Source organism: Oxyura jamaicensis, chromosome 1 (assembly GCF_011077185.1).
Source record: "Oxyura jamaicensis isolate SHBP4307 breed ruddy duck chromosome 1, BPBGC_Ojam_1.0, whole genome shotgun sequence".
Lineage (NCBI taxonomy): Eukaryota > Metazoa > Chordata > Aves > Anseriformes > Anatidae > Oxyura > Oxyura jamaicensis.
Window position 1 is genome coordinate 141,603,893 of NC_048893.1, and position 20,026 is coordinate 141,623,918.

Consider the following 20,026-nt stretch of genomic DNA (forward strand, 5'->3'; position numbering starts at 1 on the left):
TCCAGATTACTTTAATGGATTTCAGCATGGTCTTGACAAAGAAATCGGAGAGGTTATGCCCCATCTCTCTGTCCCACCCCTCTGAAGGGGGCAGCAGAAATTGAGCTGTAGTGACACCTCAGCTGGTGCTGTTAACCCCAATGTAACAGATGACAAATTGCAGAGCCTGAGGAGCTGGCCCGTATTCCCATTCCCCTCCAACGGGAACAGAGACTTTCAGCACACAGCTGGAGTCCTATGCTGCTGATGCACAAACTGGTGAAATTAGTCTGCTAAAGCCTCCTCAGAAGTGGGATCTTATTCCAAGTCTACTCGTGTCCCACTGTGTATTCCCATCAGCTCCAAAGACAATATGCAGGCAGAATATTTGTGCAGGACATTCCAAGTCCCAAGATGGTTTCTGTATTCCTTTATGAAATATTGAAGTTACCTTCCCTCCTCTTGTTATCTGCTTTCTGTTTGTTTTGTGTTTTTTTTTCTCTGCCTGCAAGTCTTCTTGTCAGGGCCACTGCTTTTCTGCCTGCCAAAATAGAGTAGTTGCCAGGAATCACATTCAGACAGTCCAGACTTGTGGCCACCAAGAGAGCAGGAGATCCACACACTGTATTTCTGAAGTGAGTATTGTAGACAAGTTACAGGATCACTCACAAGCAGCTTATTTAAACACTTGAGGCAGTTTGTATGCTGGTGAGTTTGATCCATCAGTATGCAAACAGGCTTGAGAGCTCAGCAGTCAGTCTGAAGCATACCCCCTCTTTTTCTTGCAAAGTGCCATGAAATTTTCTGTCCTACCAATCAGCTGACTCTGGAGTGCCATATACAAGCAGGACATCATGAACAGGTAGGACACATAGAGGGTGAAATCCATGCTCTCAGTTTAACAGGCTTTTGCTTCAGTGGAGCACAGTTTAGCTCACAGCATTTGACAGCTGTGAACTTGGAATTTTGTGTGTTCTCTTGTGCTCAGTAGTAGTGAGGATTTCACCCCAACGTTACTGGTCATTGTATCATCTTAAAAGTTAGTTATAATATAAAATATGTTAGTTATAAGTAGTTTGCTTCTGCAGACAAACTCTTCTTCTTCACCTCCATAATGGCTAAAGATACTCTGTGCATTCTCCAAACTGAGAGGGAGGTACTCAGTTACAGTTTGTTCTCTGCCTTTTCTATTGTCAAATGAATTTGAGCTGATGCACTTGAAATTAATGAAATCTCTGTACTTTTTGTAATCATCAGGTTGCAGATGTGATAGTGTTTCTTGTTTGCTCTGTCTCCTTCCCAGCTCCTACCCCACTCTCACTCCCCAGGTCAGATGCAGAGGTGAAAAGCTGACTGCAATACTTTCTTTTGCTGCAGATATCGATGAATGCAAAGTGCAGCACGGTGGCTGTAACCAGATCTGTCTCAACAAGCTCGGCAGCTACCGTTGCTCATGCTACAGTGGTTATGCCCTTAAAGACAGCAAAACATGTGAAGGTAAGTTTTCCTGGTCCTCTCAGTGTGCTTCAGCTGGTGCTTGGCGACTTGGGGCTGTACGCTGGAGAGCTGGGCTGTGCTGAGCAGTCCTCTCCTACTTCCCAGCCCCAGCTGGGAAGCTGCTGGGGCTGGGATGGTACTGGGTGCTCATGCCAGCACTACATCTTGGGTTCCTCAGTGGTCCCACCACGCTGCTCTCCAGTGTCTCAACACTGGTCTGATTCACCAGGGTTTGTGGCTGGTGTTGTGCTGAATTGGTGTAGCTGATCGGTCATGAAATGGTGGAATGACTTTACGTATCCAGAACCTAAGCAACTGACATTTAAAAGTGTTGAGAAACTGCGTGCAGAGACATAGACCCATTAATGATCACAGGTAGCTGTTAATGTTCTTTTTTTAACTCAACGAAAAACATGCAAGTCTTTGTATATAACTAATGGATACGATAACATAATTCTGAGCAATTTGTATACCTGACCTGAACAACCTGTTAATGCTATCAGAAAAAAAAAAAAAGAGCAGGATTTTACTTCTGTGCCACTTCCACCATTTAAAGTGGTGATTGTACAGATTACATGGTATCTGCTTCTAATGCGCACAGCCGCTCAGATGAGCCAACATCGCCTTTGAATTGCCCCCTCGTGACAGCTGGCATGAACAGGTGGACAGCAAATGGGCTTGCAATTATATTTGTTATTGCATGTATGTGTTTGTATAGTGCTGTCTATAAAAACACTGTAAACATAGCATACCAGATTTATATCCGATGCGTGGCCATCAGGTTGCTGATGTCAATATCAGATATGACTAATGCTAGCTGTGATGTGTCATTGCATTTTAATGCTTTTGTATATTTTGAGTTTCTTGCTGCTTTTTCCTATCATTAGGTGTGCACACTAAAACATTATGTTTGCCAGTTGATTTGTAGACTAGGCTACACAGCGTATGAGATAGATTACTTCACTCATACGTGGGAAAATCACCAAGTGTAACTGTAGTCTTAACATGTAATAGGAAGCAAAAGTAAATATGAAACTCTCAATATACTGTGAATGTTTTGACAACACCAAGATTTTGCTGGGTAATGGTTAACATGGTAGGAAAATATTTGATTGTTTTATGGGCCTCCAGTTCCACTCCATTGCCTGCCTTTGTAGTGAAATCGCACAACACCTCTTAAACAAGACTTGTTCTCTCTGACAATCAGGACTGCCTCAATTCCCCTTTGCCACCACAGATCAGCAGATTTGGATGTCAATTTTGTGAATGTGTGAAAAAACAGGATTGTTTGCTTGTCTGAGGAAGAACAGAAATCTTGGCTTTTCCACAGACTGAGTGCTTGCTTCTGTGTTTTATTAAAAAACATACTGCTTTTCCTGATTTCCTCGTGGCTGTTTTTTATCCCCCAGTTTCAGCCCCTTGAACAGAGTGGGATTTGGGGTTTTTCATGGGGTTGCTTTGTTTTGTTTTATGGTTTTCCTCTAGGCTTGCTTTGCGTTGTTTTTTCCAATAGTGGTTGATGGCTTAGAGAAAGAAAGAACAGCTGGTCCTGAAAGCCTGAAGTAAAGGTAGATTCTTAAAGATACTGGTTTTTGATTTACCAAAATCATAGAGGGATCACTTGACTCTGAGCCCACTCCTGGGTGCAAATGTTGAAGTGATTCTAGTCATCTGAAGTCGTGTTGTTTAATTGCTTGTTTTGCAGACATAGATGAGTGTGCAGCATCAGCAGACATCTGTGGAGAAGCTCGCTGTAAAAATTTGATAAGCTCATATGAATGTCTTTGTGATGCAGGCTACAAGTACAATGAGTTGAGAAAGACTTGTGATGGTAAGCTCATGAAATAACAGCATATTAACATTTATTATGTGCTCTAAAGCTATTAAAAATGACAATAAATTTAACTTTAGGCTTCAGTAAAAGCAACTTTTTAAGTCTTCCTTATTGCCTTTCACTAGTTTTGAGCAACACACTGAGTTTGCAGTGATTTTTGATTACTTGAATCAACTATGTGACCTGGAGTACTGAGATTTCTTGGATTTATGAGAAGTACAAGATCTGGTGGAAGCATCTGTACATATTGCTGCGTCTCTTTGTAGGACAAGAAGAGTTACAGGGCAGTAGCTGTTGTTCTGTCAAAACCTGTCTTGTGGTATTACTCAGAACTAGGAGCTTAATATGCATTGGAACCATGTACAGCCCTTGCTGGCTGCACTGCCTGCACGCTTTCTCAACTGAGTATGTTTTGAAAGCATTCCAAAAGTAGCATTATGCCTTGTCATTTGTTTAAGTTAATGCACTGACTGGAATCACACACTCACCAGCCCTACTGGGCCCTACGTGTTATCTGTGCCTGAAAAGATCTCTGTGGCCCGTCACAGTTTGGTTCCCTGCATTTGCTGGTGAAGCAGATAAAAACATGCTGAACGATTAAGAAAATTCCAAGTGACAAAATCAGTTTTCACTTGTCTGTTGAGGATCCAGCTGGTGAGTAGCAGTGAAGCAAGCAGCCCCTGCTAACCTGAGCTGCAGGAGCAGGAGCCAGTCAGAACAGGACTAGCAGAAGGGGCCTTCAGGGTGGAAATCTTGTCTGGAAGGTAAAGCCCAGGGCTCTGAACCAGCAGATAAGGAGTTGAGTTCTGCATCCAGCCCTCCTACTCACTTGCTGAGTGTGTTTGTGCAGCAGGAATCTGTGTGTAAAAATAGGTTTGTGCAGGTGCTAACTCTTCTCTCCTGTAAAGAAGTGATATAGGGTAGATACTGGCTATGGAACACTTGAGCACACTCAAGTAACAATGCAACAAAACAGCACTAATAACTCTTTCTTCCCACAGATAATTAATGTTCAAACAAACCCAATGGCTGTTCTCTCCTTTCTTTGCTGGTTTTGTGCAGATATAAATGAATGTGAACAACAGCTCTGTGAACAGACCTGTGTCAACTCACCAGGGAGTTATACCTGTCACTGTGATGGCAGAGGGGGAGTAAAACTTTCCCAGGACATGAATACATGTGAGGTACGTTAGTCTTCCTTCGTTGCTGTAACTGCAGAACAGAACCGTAAACCTTTACTTTACGCTGCAACTGAGAATAACAGATGAAGCTCTGGACCAAAGCCATTTCGAGCTGAGACCATCAGGAGGGAGTCAGAGGGTCAAGGCCACGTGAGCTGGGGCAGTAGCTCTCCTGGAAAGATAGAAGGGTCTTGTTGGCCTGTTATGGGAGTATATCTATTCATAGTTTCTCTTCTCATGCTCCTCCTGTCCCCATTCCAAAAAGAGCAAGTTAAGAAGCAGCGCTTGCACTTTACACTTCCATGGTCCAGGCATCTGAGGTGGATGGGCTTCAGTGGCAAAGGCTGCTTCTGCATAAGCCAACCAAGAGCAAGTTCTGAGCATATCTCGTGCTGCAGGCACTAAGTTGCAGTAGAAAACTTTACGCTGTGTCTTGTGAGCGTGATCTCATTTTGCACCAGGAAAGCATTCTGCCAAGGTGAATAGGAGGGAGGAGGGAAGGAAAAAGGAAATGTTCTCAGGACCAAAGCAGCAGTATTTTGAGAGTACGACCATTAAAGTGCCCTAGCCTACTATATGTATAGCAATTATGTGTTTGAGGAAAGACAAGGCATATTGCTTCATTCTCATTGAGTTGTGTGAGGAGAACAAGCATTCAAAGAATGTGTTTTGGTTATAGAACATAATGCCATGTGTGCCTTTTGCTGTTGCAAAAAGCGTTAAGTCCTTATACCTGGGGAGGATGTTCAGTGGGACTCCTGTCATCAGACTGCGCTTTAAAAGGAAACAACCGACAAGGTGAGGACAATTTTGAAGGACAGTCAAATGTGTTGGCCAGCTTTGATGCATGCAATGGAGTTAAGTCATTAAAATAACGAGTATCCCTGTGATCATGCTTATTTGTTTGGGTTGTGGAGTACTTTACGGGAAACACTATCCAAACCAGTAACTGGGAAAGGCAGTCTTGACCACAGAGCTCGTAAGATAATTACTGAAGCACAGTAATGTATTTTTTAGTATTGATGCCATTTTAAGGTCCATGTTCACAGCTTAAGCTTTTTGAGAGTGCATTAAAAGCTAGTGTGTTCTAACAGAGCTGTATAGCTACTAGAGTTGATGCTGTCTGTATGGAAAGTACTCTGTGGTTTTTGAACTCTGCATAACTAATTTATTTCTTGACACCTGTGCGGTCAGACTTGTGGCTGAGTTCGACTTTAGAACCTTTGATCCTGAAGGTATCCTTTTCTTTGCTGGAGGCCATCAAGACAGCACATGGGTAGTCTTGGCTTTGCGCAAGGGACGGTTAGAGCTGCAGCTGAAATACAACGGAATAGGCCGCGTGACCAGCAGCGGACCACTTATCAACCATGGCATGTGGCAGACGGTGAGTATGGGCCACTTCCAAGAGCTTACCTTTCTTTTCTTGTTCCTGCTAAACCTTATTAAGCATAGGTCTTCATGTGTCTTCATATTTTTGAGATGCTTTTCCAACCTACTCATTCAATAGTCAGAGCATCCGCTTGCACACTAGTACATTATTCATGATAAGGTGAGAACAGGATGTTTTTCCTAAGAAGCTGAATTACACTTTATGTCCAGTGAAACTAGACAACATCATTGGTTTGCACAATGCTACCGTAAACAGACACAGCACCTCCAAGATGCAGCAGTGCTGAGCTGACTTTACATTAATATGAGAAGATGTCCTCTGGGTAGTGCTGCCAGGGAGCGAGCGGAAGATCTTTTAAGGAAGTCTCCAGGGGTGGTTTGTTTTGTGTATGGTGTGTGTATTTGTTTTTGTTCATTTGTTTAGTAGCAGAGCTCAGCTCTGAACCTTGACAAATCTATTATTCTATGTTATATTATACATTCTTCAAGTTTGTTTATAAATAAAATACTCCATTTCCCTCGTAAAGATATTGGAGTCGATTAGAAACTGTGTAGATCTCTGCTTGCTAACAGCATAATCCCAGCAGTCTCATGAGAAGACGCACTGCATCTTGGAGCTTGTAAGAATTCGTGTTCTTGGCACTCTCAGAATGTCTCTGGTGTTTCTGGGGTGTTACCTTTTGTGACAGGATCATAAAAACTATCTTACAGTATGATCTACAACAGATCAGCGTGATATATGCATCTTCTCACTTGTGCCTTCCCTCCCTTCTTCTTGTCTTATTTAATTAGATCTGTGGCCTTTAAGTTGATGTGTCTGTTGGGCAGTGGGTGGGAATTTCTCGGTTAACTTCCACAGGAGACAAATACAGATGCTGGTAACTGTGAGTCATTTTCTGTTTAAAGTTTTTTAGCTTTAAAAATCAGAATTATACATTAAAGAAAAAAAGCACAGTGGGAAAAGTTTTGTTTCTAATGAATAAATAAAGAAGTTCTTGAGTGCATACATTGTCAGCTACTGACATGTGGTAATATTTCCAGCAGATGAGGTGATGTTTGATTCAGTTCCTTCACTGTCACTGAAACAATTTTAGATTCCAAACGGAGAGCTGTAGAGATGCAGCAAAGCTGTAGATAAAACGTGTGACATGCTGTATCTTGGCAGGTAGGAATAGCCTTGAGGCAATTCTTACTAAATTAAAGATTTGTCCTGCTAATTTGAAATATGGTGGTTGTAATTGCCTGCAGAGGGAGGATGGTAATAGAAGATGAGTCACAAAAAGCAGTTATTACCAAGCCAAACCATTTAACATAGGAGTGTAAACTTGTTAAGTGCTGGACCTCATTATGTAGTAATTACAAACTTTCCCATACTGGTTGTGGGAGAGATACCAGAAACACATTTTCATTCTTCAAGGAATAATACAAAAATGCTATGCTCAAACACTTGGGAGTTACAGGGTAAACAGTGCAAAGGCCGTGTTTGCTTCCTGCAGGGAGAGCAGGCAGTATGATAAAAGTAATTATCATTTTTAGGCACTGAGTACAATTGCTGGTCTCCTGCCAGCCATCAGGTCCAGGCCTCTTATCCCCACTTACCGTCATACCTAAGAAGTTGCCTGGCTGAGTTGCTGCAGCAACGCACTCGGTGTGTGTTTTGGTAGAGATTGTGTATGTCCCCTGGAAACTCTACCCCAGGGTTTCTCCCATGAAGACAGGCTGAGGGAGTTGGGGTTGTTCAGCCTGGAGAAGAGGAGGCTCTGGGGAGACCTTACAGCGGCCTTCCAGTACCTGAAGGGGCATACAGAAAAGCTGGGGAGGGACTCTTGGTCAGGGATTGTAGTGATAGCGCAAGGGGGGGTGGCTTTAAACTGAAAAATGGTAGGTGGAGTGCTTGCTTGGAGCAGGTTAATGGCCATAGGTCTGGTGGACATCTCCCAGAGTTAAACTGTGAATGTTGTGCCTGGTACTTTTCAAAAGTTCAGGCCAGCGTTTCTACCTGGGTATATTCTGATGTTGATCTTGCCTCATCTATTTTGAGGCGATCATTCCCAGCAGTGAAAGCACAAACAGGCAAGCCTCAGGAAAAGCTTTTAATACAGCGTTGTAATCCAGCCGAATGAAGTGTCACGTATGAACTGATGAGAGTAGAAAACGCACTTGCTTTTCTGTTTGTTTTGCATTCCCCCCCACCCCCAACGTATCATTTTGTCTTCTTTTCAGTGTTTAATTTAGCACTAGCATGAAGATGATATGTTTAGCACAGATAATAACCTACGGGCACTGTTAAATGTCCAAGTTGAGGTGAAGCAATCACAAGCAGATCCGTAACGTGGCTTTCACCCTGCGGCTGCCTGCAGCCCGGTCCCATTGCCGTGCTGCCCGCTCGCTTCTCAGCCGAAAGCAGACAGGGCTGTGCTCTGTGAGCTAGCCAGGGCAGGAGTCCAACACACAAAACTGCCTGCCTTTATGATTACACCGTATGGGAGCACTGAGCTACAAGACCTGCCTGCCTAGGAGTCTCCACGCAGACTGTGGCAGGCAGCGGCTGGTTGCTCCTCGCAGCAGGAGGAGGAAACTGCAGCAGTCTGCTCGCTACCCAAAGGCTTCCCCGTTTGGTCTGTGGGTGCTGGTGGCACACCAGCCAGTGAGCTTCTGATGTGAGGAGCCACAGCTGAAACTGCCAGAGGGCAGCTGGAGGTAGGCAGAATGTAATTTCCTCAACTGGCATTTGTTAAAGAGGCATTGACCCCTTCTCCTGTGGAAGTTTCCACTGATTTCTGGTGTGTTTTTTTTTGTATGTTAATGATCAGAAGCAGTTAAGAACAGAAGCTATTTGTTTAAACATAGAATTAAAATGCATGCCAATACTTCAAATACAATCACGTATAATTAAAACACATGCCCGTGCTTTAAATACAATCTAGTAAAACTGTAGAAGCACTGGTGGCCCTGCAGGTTGAAGGTGCCCTTCACAGGGCAAGCACCGCAGGCTTTCCCCGTTCCCCATTCCTGCTTGTTCTGTGTCTGCCCGCAGTCTGTGCTCAGAGCCTCAGGATACAGGCACCCAAATGGGTTCTTAGTCAGATAGCAAGTGTAGCTAGTGCAGGTTGGCTGTACCTGCTGGGCTGCTAATGTTCCCAACCCTGCCATCCCTTGTGTTACAACCATAGAGAGCCCAGCACGGATGATGGAAACAGTGTGGGGGTGGTCACTCTCGAAATGCACACAGAAAGTGTGGGAAGAACAAGTATAAAGTACCACTGAAATAAGGACTCGGTTCTGCTCAGTGGCGCACTGATGGAGGGTTTCAAACCCAGTCTCTGGGTTTATACCCAGGGAATAGAGCTGCACGGGTGATGAGTGGGTAGGTGGGATATCTGCCATGTCGTGGGAAGAAGGAGGGCTGTGTTGAAGGTTGTGGACTGGCGGATGTGTGCTCCTTTCTCCTCTACAAGATGAAAGAAGTTGACTTCCTCTGCGGCTGCAAGACGTCCTGTTGGCAGCAGAAGCCAGGTCCCACGGCAGCAGGGTCCAGTTGGCTGCTACGCAGTGTTTGTGCAGCCTGGCCTCTTGCTTTCTAGCGAGGCACCTTGTCGTAGATCGTTGTTCCCATGTGACACCACAAATACAGCGATGCCATTAAGAATTACAACTATTTTTTTTACATTTTAGTGAGGATAAAATCTTCCTGACAGTAACTCTTAGGAGTTACTGTCAGGGACCTTGTGAGAGAAAAAATAGTGCCTATTGGACATTTTTATTACCCTCTCAAATGTAACAACATCTCCTGTTGTTCTTTTTTCAGGGGTCAGTGCTCAAAGACTAAACTTGTTGTGGCTGGAAGGCTTCTGTGTTATCCTTCGCTGAGCCAACCGGAGACATCCTCTTATCTGTCCTTCCGGCTTTTCCTTTCACATGCTGTTGCAATAGGAAGTTTCTCATTAATAGCTTGTTACTGCATTTAGATTTTGCTTAGAGCAAGCTGCAAATGTCACATAGTTCATTCATTCATTCATTCATTCGTGTTTCTGTTTTGAAGTAGCTGGGCTGTCTTTGCCATTAGGGCAACTGCAGGTTGCTTTCTAGAGACTTGAATATCGAGGTGGAATGTAACTTAAAAGGTAAACAAAGAGACCTGGGGACAGGAAATATTTCTGCATTGTAGGTATATTACTATAGCGTCTGTCCTATAGTTGAGCCTGCATGTCTTTATACTGAAATTGTCTGTTTACAATTTTACTTCTTCAGATCTCTGTTGAAGAACTCGAGAGAAGCTTGGTTATAAAGGTCAACAGGGATGCAGTTATGAAAATAGCTGTCTCAGGTGATCTGTTTACTCTAGACAAAGGACTGTATCAGCTGAATCTGACAGTAGGAGGCATCCCTTTCAAAACAAAGGACCTTGTTCTGCCAGTAAGTATAGCATCAGCACTTAGGTTGTTTTGCATGCCTGAAGGGCTTGATTTCATCTTTTCTTGGGGTGATGTAGGTCCCTCCTGAGAGCAGTTCAGCCTGCCCTGACACAGGTGGCATTATCACCTCCTGGATACAGATTTCTCTCCACTGACTATAGAGGGAAGCTAAGCCAGTAGCAAAGGTGAGACTCCTGATTTTTTGATTGATAAGGTTGGGTGCGATCTATCCCACCCTTGGCCTGCAGAGTTAGGACACAGCAAAGCTGGAGCATGTGGCAGAGCCCTAGGAATTAATGGTGATCATGCTGGCTTGGAGATCGTGAGTGGCCCTGGTGTGCCAGGCTCCAGAGTGAGGGTAATACAGTGCCCAGTAGGACTTGGATTGGTGTGGAGGGCAGTTTTTGCATTGTGACTGGGGTTTGAGCTTCATGGGTATTGTATCACAGCTTTATGCTCCTGGCTTTTACTCTTTCGGTTTTGTAAGACCCAAGGGAAAGCAGGAGCTTGTTTTTCTTCGTTTCTTCCTTATTCAAGCAGATAGAGCACACAAGTGACGGTTAAAGCATCCTTTGGGTGGGATTGGCTGATTGCTGTGTTTCTGAAATAGTTGCTGCTCAGGCTATTTTGAACGTCCACCACACACAGAGTTGGCATCTTGAAACCAAAACTGGCATCCCCTTATTTTTAAATGAGGTGACAAATTTGTGGCTCCGTGACTGGGAGTGCAGCAGCTGAGGAAGGCTTCTGTTCCTCTCAGGAAGTCATTCAGGGCCAATGCTTGTCTGAAATGCTAAGCTAGGGGTGTGGTCTCAATATACGATTAAGGGCCAAAAACTCCTGAGGTTTTTATCCTGGCTCAGAAACTTAATTCTGTCTGCTTCAGTTAATTTGGGATCATGGTTCTGATTTAGGTGCTTTTGCAGGGAGCCTTCTCTTTACATGCTGCCTCACATTTTAATGCTGGTGCAGGATAACAGCACAAGAAGCTGGAACAAACAAGGTGTGTACAGAGCAGCGTGCCCATCTCACGGCTCAGGCACCCCTCACTTAAACCAGAACACAACACCACCTGCCATGATCACGTCCAACCTTTTGTGTGTCAGAAAGGCTACTTAAAATGACACAAAGGATTTTGTTTTCCACTTCAAGTTAGCCCCCAGTGGTTGCAATGCAGCATTAAAGGAGTTACAAAGCTTTGGCTGCAAAGCTTAAGTAAATTACAGTAATGATGCTCAGCATGTAGAAGTGACTAACAGAATCAGTACGACCAAATCAGCACCTGCAGTAGCCAGTACCCTTCAGATGAACCCAAGGGAGCTTCCTGGGGAATACTGACCACCTAATACTTGGGGCTGCAGAACTGGGGTTGCCACCAGTTGGTTTGCATGTATGTAAAATGTCAACGTGATTTCTCCTGTCTGATATCATAATATCCCTGGAACCTGAAATCACTCATTCTTCACTGAATTGCAGTTTAAGGTGTGAGATAGTGCTTTATCTTCGTAGATAAACCCTCGTCTGGATGGTTGCATGCGAGCATGGAACTGGCTGAATGGGGAGGACAGCACTATCCAAGAGACCATAAGGATGAATGAAAGGATGCAGTGCTTTTCTGTAGCAGGACGAGGGTCTTTCTATCCTGGTCGAGGTTTTGCTGTATTTAATCTTACTTACAGTAAGTACTTCATATTTTTATTTCTAACTGTTGTCCTGCCATTAATTGTAATTGTTTAATGAACAGTTTGAAACTTGTATCATGCCCAACTCAGCGTTGATTGATGAAGAAGTGACTGGCAGCTGTGGATGAGGAGGTATCAGCTGAACTTGTGGCTCATAGCAAAGGAAGGCCTGTGTATGATGGCTAGAGCTGCTATGGACCTGGCCAGCACAGACAAGGTTCTCTCTGTGTGGTTCCACCAATGCATTTCACACCTGGGCTGGCTCCGGCTCATCTTCAGCCTTAGGGGCTTCCCTGTTCCTCTGTAGCTGTTCCTCTGTAGCTGATTCCAGCCCTGACCGTTGTCTTCTCCTAAACAAGGAGAGCTGCAAGCCATAGTGCAGTATCTTGAGTTTATAATGGACAGAATATCTACATTGCCTGTAGCAAAATGTCCAAGATCAGATTCCCTTTTAATTGTTGGCTGGTATTCACCTGGGACAAACACACTCAGCATATCACTGGTAGAAGTTGAATGAAATTATCCTAGATAGAGTTTCAAAACCAAACTTGGCCATACTGATTTAGCACTCAGACACATTTTCTGTGTTTTAGCTTATTCTGCTGTTTATAAGTATGACCAACTGTCAGTATTTTTAAACCTATACAATTGACAACCATCTATTTTAGTTTTGTGTGCAAGTTCTCATCTCGAGAAGCTTCCTATGCACCATTATGTGGATTTTTCTGCTGTGCCACCATATATGAGGGAGTATCAGATGCCTGTCATCTTGTTTACCACACAGATCCAAAAGCTGCAGTGTACAGACAATGCAGCATCTGAAGTGAGACGAGAGCACTCTGCAGAGATGAGTCCTTAGCCCCTGCATTTTTATATCATTTTTTTTTCCTACAACAAATAATCCACCTTTGTTTTGTTTTGTTTCTTTTTGTTTGGTTGGTTTTGTGGTGGTGGTGGTTGTTTGTTAGTTTCAGCTTTGTAATAGTAGCTTTATAAAGAACTTACTTATAGTATTCCAAAATGTGGTGAACCAGTATAGCTAATACTACCGTGCAGGGAGGCTGCAGAAGCACTGCTCTTTCTAGCTGGCATCAGATTTTGAATTACATGGGCACTACGTCAGTAAGCAAGATGCCAGCAAGTTGAATTCCAGGTTCACCAGATGAGAAGCAACATCCCACACCTGTGACAGAGTGATGATCAGGAACTGATTAGTCAGTGATCAGTGTAGTATATTTATATGTTTTTTTCAGTTTAATACAGGCTTTTATAGAAGTGTATGTCAGATTTGGACTTAGATTCCTCAGTGGTCTTTTGACAGTCAAGAACCATGTAAAAATTGGGTGCCCTGTGTTGCAGCAGTTCTTTGAATGTGATGGATTGACAGCCATGGGAATTTGAATCTCGCTTTGTGATAAAAAGCTTGTGTTTTGACTTCTGAAAGGCAACAGATTTCAGAAGGTAAAAAGAGGGAACTGATGCCATTTTCTTCTCTGATTCAGGTGCTTTCAGCATTTTTTTGAGCAAAAGGAATGTGGCAATCTCTACATACGTTCATCCTTCTGCCCCCTTCTCCATCCAGAAATTGCACATTCTACCATTTAACGTGATATTCTTATGTTTCTCTTGCTACACTTTTTTTTTTTTTTTTTCTTGTAGTGCAACCTTCTTCGGGAAATGAAACCAAGACAAGTTGGAAAATAGAACTAAATGCTGCAATTCAGCCAGCAACAGACACCGGTGTGCTCTTTGCTCTGGTTACAGAAGAAGCATCTGTCCCTTTATCACTATCTCTGATTGACTATCACTCCACAAAGAAACTGAAACAACAGGTAGAGATTAAGCATTTTTCTAGAGAAAGCTCCTTGCTATTTCCTGGGACCTGAGACCCATTTTCAAGAAAGAGCTGTCAGGTTCTCTGCCTGCCTGCTTACTTACGCTCACCAGTTCTGAACATGGTCTGAGACTGGGCTGCTTGGCTAACGCCAAAGTTCTGCCCTGGGGGTAACGTGTTAGACAGACACTATTTGTGAGCTCTTTGCAGATATGGCCTAGGTAAAAGATGGAACTGGTTTCTTGAATGCCAGCATATTTTGTTAAATTTTGCTGGCTTAGAAGCTCTTTAGTATCATAAGCTGAGAATTTCCATTCTCTGGAGCTCCTCAGTAATAATCCCAACACAGACAAGAGACAAATTTAGGAGTCACTCCAGATGTTGTGAAAGGTCAGTTACGATGGAGGGCTGAAGATGCTGATCTAATTACATTCGGAATGAAGGGTTAAATTCTGGCATTACAGGAGTATAAATAAGGAATAATTTCACTAAAACTCATCAGCCAACTTTTCACGTACAATACAGCAGCTATGGTGTATTTACATCCACCAAGACCCACTAAGAATTCTCTCATAGGAGAAAGTGGTTACAAGAAACAGTTAGTTCCCCTCACTTCATTGTTTTTTCATCAGTGCAAGTGAGTTCAGAATATGATCAATAATAATAATAATAATGCTAATTTTCTCGTGGCTCTGCAAAGTATTCATAAACAAGGCCACAATGGGGCCATCCTAGCCCTGGATAAGAGTGGAGCTCACTGCCTCTTTTTTTTTCTTTCCCCTGCTGTCTAGTTCGTCATCTTGGCCTTGGAGCACACAGTTGTGTCCAGACTGGCAATAAATCTCTGCGATAAGAAGGAACACTCTGTTAACATCCTTGTCAAGAAGGACCAGCTATCCCTGAGGGTAGATGGGATGGCAGGAGAGAGTGAATTAAGCACTTCTGAGTTAGAGGACAGCCTGTCCATCTTGGAGAGCTCTTTGCAATCAACAGTGAAGACATATGTGGGAGGATTGCCAGGTGAGCATCCAGTTTTGTAGCATGGCATACAGAATACCACCTTACTGAGCTGGCAGTCAGGAAAACTGTCCCCATTCATTAAACCTAGGAGCCTCACTCTCTGTGCTTAAGCAGGCCTTGTCTGCAATGCAGCCTGTATGATCTCAACAGAAGTGAGGGTGTGCTTGATGGATTTGTTTTGTTTTGTTTTGTTTTCTTCAATGATTGTGTCCTTCTGAGGACAGGTGGAGGCAAAAAAAGAAAGAGGAGGTTTTGCTTAGTCAGCAATAGGAATGTTTTTTCTGAAGGGTAGTTGTAATGCCTTAAATATGGTAAGATCCATAAGACCTGTACCACAAGATCCTGCAGTTCTTACACACATAAACATTCATGAGGTTAGAACGTGCAAGCTTTATGTTGTTACTTAAGCACTCCTTGTGAGGAGATCTCAGTTCTCATCTGTAGTCCTACTTTTTATATCCCATCACCTTTGATAGGAAGTTTCAGAATTGGTCCAAGAACCCATTGTGAGGGCTAAACATTTCATGCCATAGCACACAGCACCTAGCGTCCCAACCTGCCAAATATCCGTGTACAGGTTTTCTGCCCTTTTGTCTCCAAAATCTGATTTCTCTGCCTGACTCCTGTCAGACTCCTGACTCACGTTGTTTTGACTGAAGCTTGGAAAGTCCAATGTGCTGATTCTCCCTGGCTGATGTTCTCTTTGAGCTGAACACAGCAGTGCACAATTAATTTATTTCCTCCCAGCTGAAGGTACTTAGAGCACAACCAGAGGCCTACCACAGTTTATAGCTTTGGTGGCTTTTCAGCTGCTTGAAAGAGATCAGTTTGCTCCTCTGTTGTGAGCCTGGAAGATCAAGCTTTCATCTGACTCATGAATTTTGGCCAAATGTTGGGGGTTTGTCTCTTGTTCTGGCTGAACTGGTTTATCAGTCCCTAGTGCTGAGGAATGCAGTTAAGGAAACACTTGTGTTTGTGACACAGAGCAGTCCATCCTATTTTGTTGCCAACAGCTAAGTAAAATCTTGCCCTTACTTGCCCAAGCGAGGGAGGGGAAGTAGTGTTGAAGCAGTCAAGATGGAACAGAGTGGCCGAGGTGCAGCGTACGCTAGGGCACATGACTGGTGCCACCATGAACACGAGCTTAGAGAATATTTATGCCAGCGATGTAAATGGTTCATCGTCACACCTAAAAGGGGGAGGCAGGATGCTCTGGGGAGTTCACACGCTCAGACTAACTGTGCTGGGTGAAAGACAGCTTTTAATTACCTAGGACTAGGTGGGAAGTATCGTAACTATTGTTCTCAGCCCCACCTGGCTTCTGTAGATTTAGCTGCTTTCACCCTTTGATCTGTTCTACTCATCAGGAGGACTTGCTGCCTCTGGTCTGCTTTTACCATTGAGCAGAACCCAACGCTTGCGCTGAGAAGCATTGTTCCTTGCCAGACGAATAAACATTTCAGCACTTTGGTTGGATTCATAACTCTGGGTTAAATAACTGTATCAAATGGTCAGATCGAAGTGAGTTTGGCTCATTCAGATTTTAGTAATGTTATTTCGTTTGTGTTTTTTCCCCTGCTTCTTTACCCTGTGGAAAAGAGCCAATCACATTTAACAGCTTTATTCCATTTGCAACAAATAAATAAAGAATCCTGGGTCAAAATACACATTATGTCCCATACTAAGTACAGATAAGACTGCAGGTGTAGAAGAAGTATTATTTAGAGTTTGAGAGACAAGAGGGAATTTATAGGCATTTACTACCTTTTTATGGTATTTTCAACTTGGATAAATCCTAAATTATGTAATTTATATGGTGCATAGGCATTTTTCCAGGCAATGTGTATACCAGGCTGGTAAATGAGCTTTTAAACAAGCCTTCTGAGTCTTTACAGGACCACATTCAGACAGATCCATTTCTAGTCGTAACAGAAAATTATCTATTTGACCTGACTTGCAATTATAACACACAAATCCTTTTTATATTTATTTTTGACAGTATCTTATAAATCCATCTCACCCAGCCCACGCTGTCCTTCCTTTAGCCATGTGGCACATGTAACAGCAGTCTGCATGATTCCTTAGATGAGTGTTCAAGCCATGAAACCATCACTATCAACTTCTTCCAAGTCAAAATTCAGTTTAAATTCGTGTGAGGTACTGTAACACAGAGACCCACTTCTTTGTGAGAGTCCAGTTATCTTAAGCAGACTCCAGAGATAAAATTTGGTAAACAGGGAGGAACAGGAAATAGCTGAAATCATTTGTTTAAGCAAGCACCAAGCGATGGTGTTTTCCAGCCAGAAAGCTGAAAAATTTATAGTATCTATTTGTGGCTTACAAATCCCACACAAATACTCTTTCTCTCACTCAGTCCTGGAGTCCGGCTCAGTGTGAGCTGTGTTTGATTACATCAGCGTTGAGTTTGGCCTGGCAGAACCCTTTAAATGGCATATAATCTCAGACCAACAGGACAACCTATTGTTCACGTCGTCCTTGCTTCAGTGTAGAGATAAGGGGCTTGCTTTGCTACCTGCCTCACTGGGAGGCTGCCTCATCTGTGAGACATTCCTTGCTTTCAATTGCACAGCCAGCACGGCTGGGTCAGCTTTGGGTTGTAAGTAAGCTAATAACCTTCGGGGAAGGGTAGAGGACACAGTTCAATTTAAGTTGTGTTTGTTTATTTAAGGCCAGTGTGTAAGTGATGTTGCAGAAGTTCGTAATAGCCTTGCCTAATTTCTCTTCGTCTCTTGGATTGTACTTAGTTTCTTCTTCCTTGCTATTTGTTTTTTGCCTCTTGTAAACTGTCACCAGAAAAAAACCGTGGCATTAGTCTTACCAGCTCTGTGTTCCAGCACCTTCTGGTGAATGCCGGCAGCCTCCTTGTGCTGGTGATACTCAGCATAATCACAGAACGGGAAAGGTGGCTGCAGCAAGCGGTAGATGCTGTGTGTAGGAGGAGCCTTCCTGTCATGAAGTTCATCCAAAAATATCTTGGCAAATATGTTGAGGAGGGGAACAACATCACAGGAAGGTCCAACAACTCCTCTGAAGACCGTATAGAGGGAGGGAAAAACCAAGGTAGAAGGAGAGAAACCATTGAGATGGAAAGCAGTGTGAACATGGTGTTTCTGGCGTGAGCGGAGTGAAGCCATGCTGCTGCACAGTGCTGGAGGCCTTGCACGGAGGCAGAGCAGCTGGGGAAGGGTTCAGTGCACAAGAGCAGAGGGCATTCTGCCTACGTTTGGGATCGTGCTCTTGTGTTCTGGTGAGAGGGGCAGGGGAAGGCAGAAAGCCTGGCGCAGCGAAGAGGTCAGTTTGAATTCACTGATGATCATGGGAGCGTAGGCAGGACAGGTGTTTGTGCAAAACAGGCCACCAGAGATGCTTGTCTCCCCTTTGGCACAGATGTTCCTGTCACCTCTACTCCGGTCACGGCGTTCTACCACGGCTGCATGACTGTGAAGCTGAACAGCAAGGCACTGGACTTGGACGAGGCACTGTACAAGCACAGCGACATCACGTCACACTCTTGTCCTCCAGTTGAGGCGGGTCCGTAGGTACCACTGCAATGCGAAAGTTTTATACTAGGAAACTTTCAATGCTTTTCTTTTTTTTTAAAGATATAAATTATTCAGACCTACCGCACTGCGTGTATAGTTTCTCTTAAACACTGAAGTTACGTAGGAGCTACTGATCCTTATGTCAGATTGATTATTGAAATACTCCTTTGCTTTGAGGTTTAAAGGTTGTAATATATTTGTAAATAGTTCAGAAGACTAATATTAAAAAAGCCAAAAGTACAGAATATACCTAAATGAATGTCATGTTTAAGCTGTAAGAGACAGTTTTATCCAGAATGTGGAAAACCTGGTAATATATGAGTGTGGACTGGAAGAAAAATAATAATTCTGTATTATTTTTATTACCAACACCGCTTTCTGATTTGCAAAGTATGAGAGAATAAAATATTTACATACAAGTTTTTAATTTACCTGTACTCCAATTATTCTGTACTCTGCTATTTGGAGACTCAGGCTATGCCTGATGCCTGTACTCTGCTATTTGGACTCAGGCTATGCCTGATGTGGAGATTACACTAGTGGTGGTTTTTTGTTTCAGTTTGTTTGGAGGTGGGGGATTATGTGTTTGTGTCAGTATTACATATCCTTGGGCTGGAAAGCACATGGTTGCTGCTATTATTATTGCTACAGTTCTTCTTTCTGGTACCACAGATAGAAGACTCAGCTGTGACCTTTAGAAAAACTCCTGGTCAACAGGGAATGGAAAAAAAAACTGGGTCAGCAGGAAACAATTAGAAGAAAAGACTCATAAGCTGAAAGCCATATGGCTTTTGTGTCAATAACCACTGAAGCAAATGATGAGGTGTTGAGAATTGGGAATATTAAGCGGTGATGACATTTTGTTGCTGCTTAATTTTTGGGTTGGCTCATTCACCGTGAGCCTAACGGGAGCACAGAGGCTTGTGATTCTGAGAGTTAGCCAGGCTGAATTGCAGTGCGGTGAGAATATGCTTGTGGGTTTACTTGGGAGAGGTTGTAGAGCCACAAAGTGCATTTAACTTTTAAACTATCCTGGTGCTGCTGGGGCAGGCTTTGCTTAGCCTGCTTTGAGACAACTGAATCTTGCTTTATTTGTTCCTTGCCTTCTAGTGGGTTAAAGAAATGAGAACGAGAGGTGTGCTGTGGTGGATATCTGAACACTGAGTGGCTAAGGTCACCCTATGCTTCACAGGGTTAATATGGAAAAGGTCTAATTCTACACTTTTTTAAAAAAAAATGTTCCCAGTCATTCTACACCATGTTTTGCCTAGTCAAATACGGAGATGACGGATTAACCTAATAAACCACACGTGACAAGGTAAGTGACCAAGGTGTGGAGATGTAACTGTCCCAGAGGAAAGAATAGAGGCAGGGCAAGACAATCCCAACTGTATCCCAGCTGACAAAAGTCTTACACTCAGGAATGACCAGATGCCACTTTGAAAGGATAATTGCTAACGAGACAGTAATAACAAGGACAGACTCACTGGTGGACTGTGCATGGATAGGAAAACCCAGAAGTAGTTCTATGGGTTCACTTTTGTTCTCGAGCAAGGGATACCAAGTTATGTGCAGGAGTGCTTTCTGTTATAGTCAACGATTCTGGATCAGCTTGGGATGTGATGGAGAACC

General features: G+C 43.4%; 1 protein-coding gene across 1 annotated transcript in view; it reads left to right on the forward strand.

Annotated features, from left to right (window-relative positions):
* GAS6 (growth arrest specific 6) overlaps positions 1 to 18,825 on the forward strand; it is a 38,334-nt gene extending 19,509 nt beyond the window's left edge. The window contains exons 6-15 of the mRNA XM_035317439.1: positions 1,357 to 1,476; positions 3,182 to 3,307; positions 4,373 to 4,494; positions 5,171 to 5,289; positions 5,686 to 5,875; positions 10,132 to 10,296; positions 11,805 to 11,973; positions 13,637 to 13,809; positions 14,603 to 14,831; positions 18,240 to 18,825. Of these exons, the coding sequence (XP_035173330.1) occupies positions 1,357 to 1,476; positions 3,182 to 3,307; positions 4,373 to 4,494; positions 5,171 to 5,289; positions 5,686 to 5,875; positions 10,132 to 10,296; positions 11,805 to 11,973; positions 13,637 to 13,809; positions 14,603 to 14,831; positions 18,240 to 18,391 (1,565 nt within the window). The 3' untranslated portion in view covers positions 18,392 to 18,825. The remainder of the gene's footprint in view (positions 1 to 1,356; positions 1,477 to 3,181; positions 3,308 to 4,372; positions 4,495 to 5,170; positions 5,290 to 5,685; positions 5,876 to 10,131; positions 10,297 to 11,804; positions 11,974 to 13,636; positions 13,810 to 14,602; positions 14,832 to 18,239) is intronic.
* Positions 18,826 to 20,026: the final 1,201 nt, after the last annotated feature.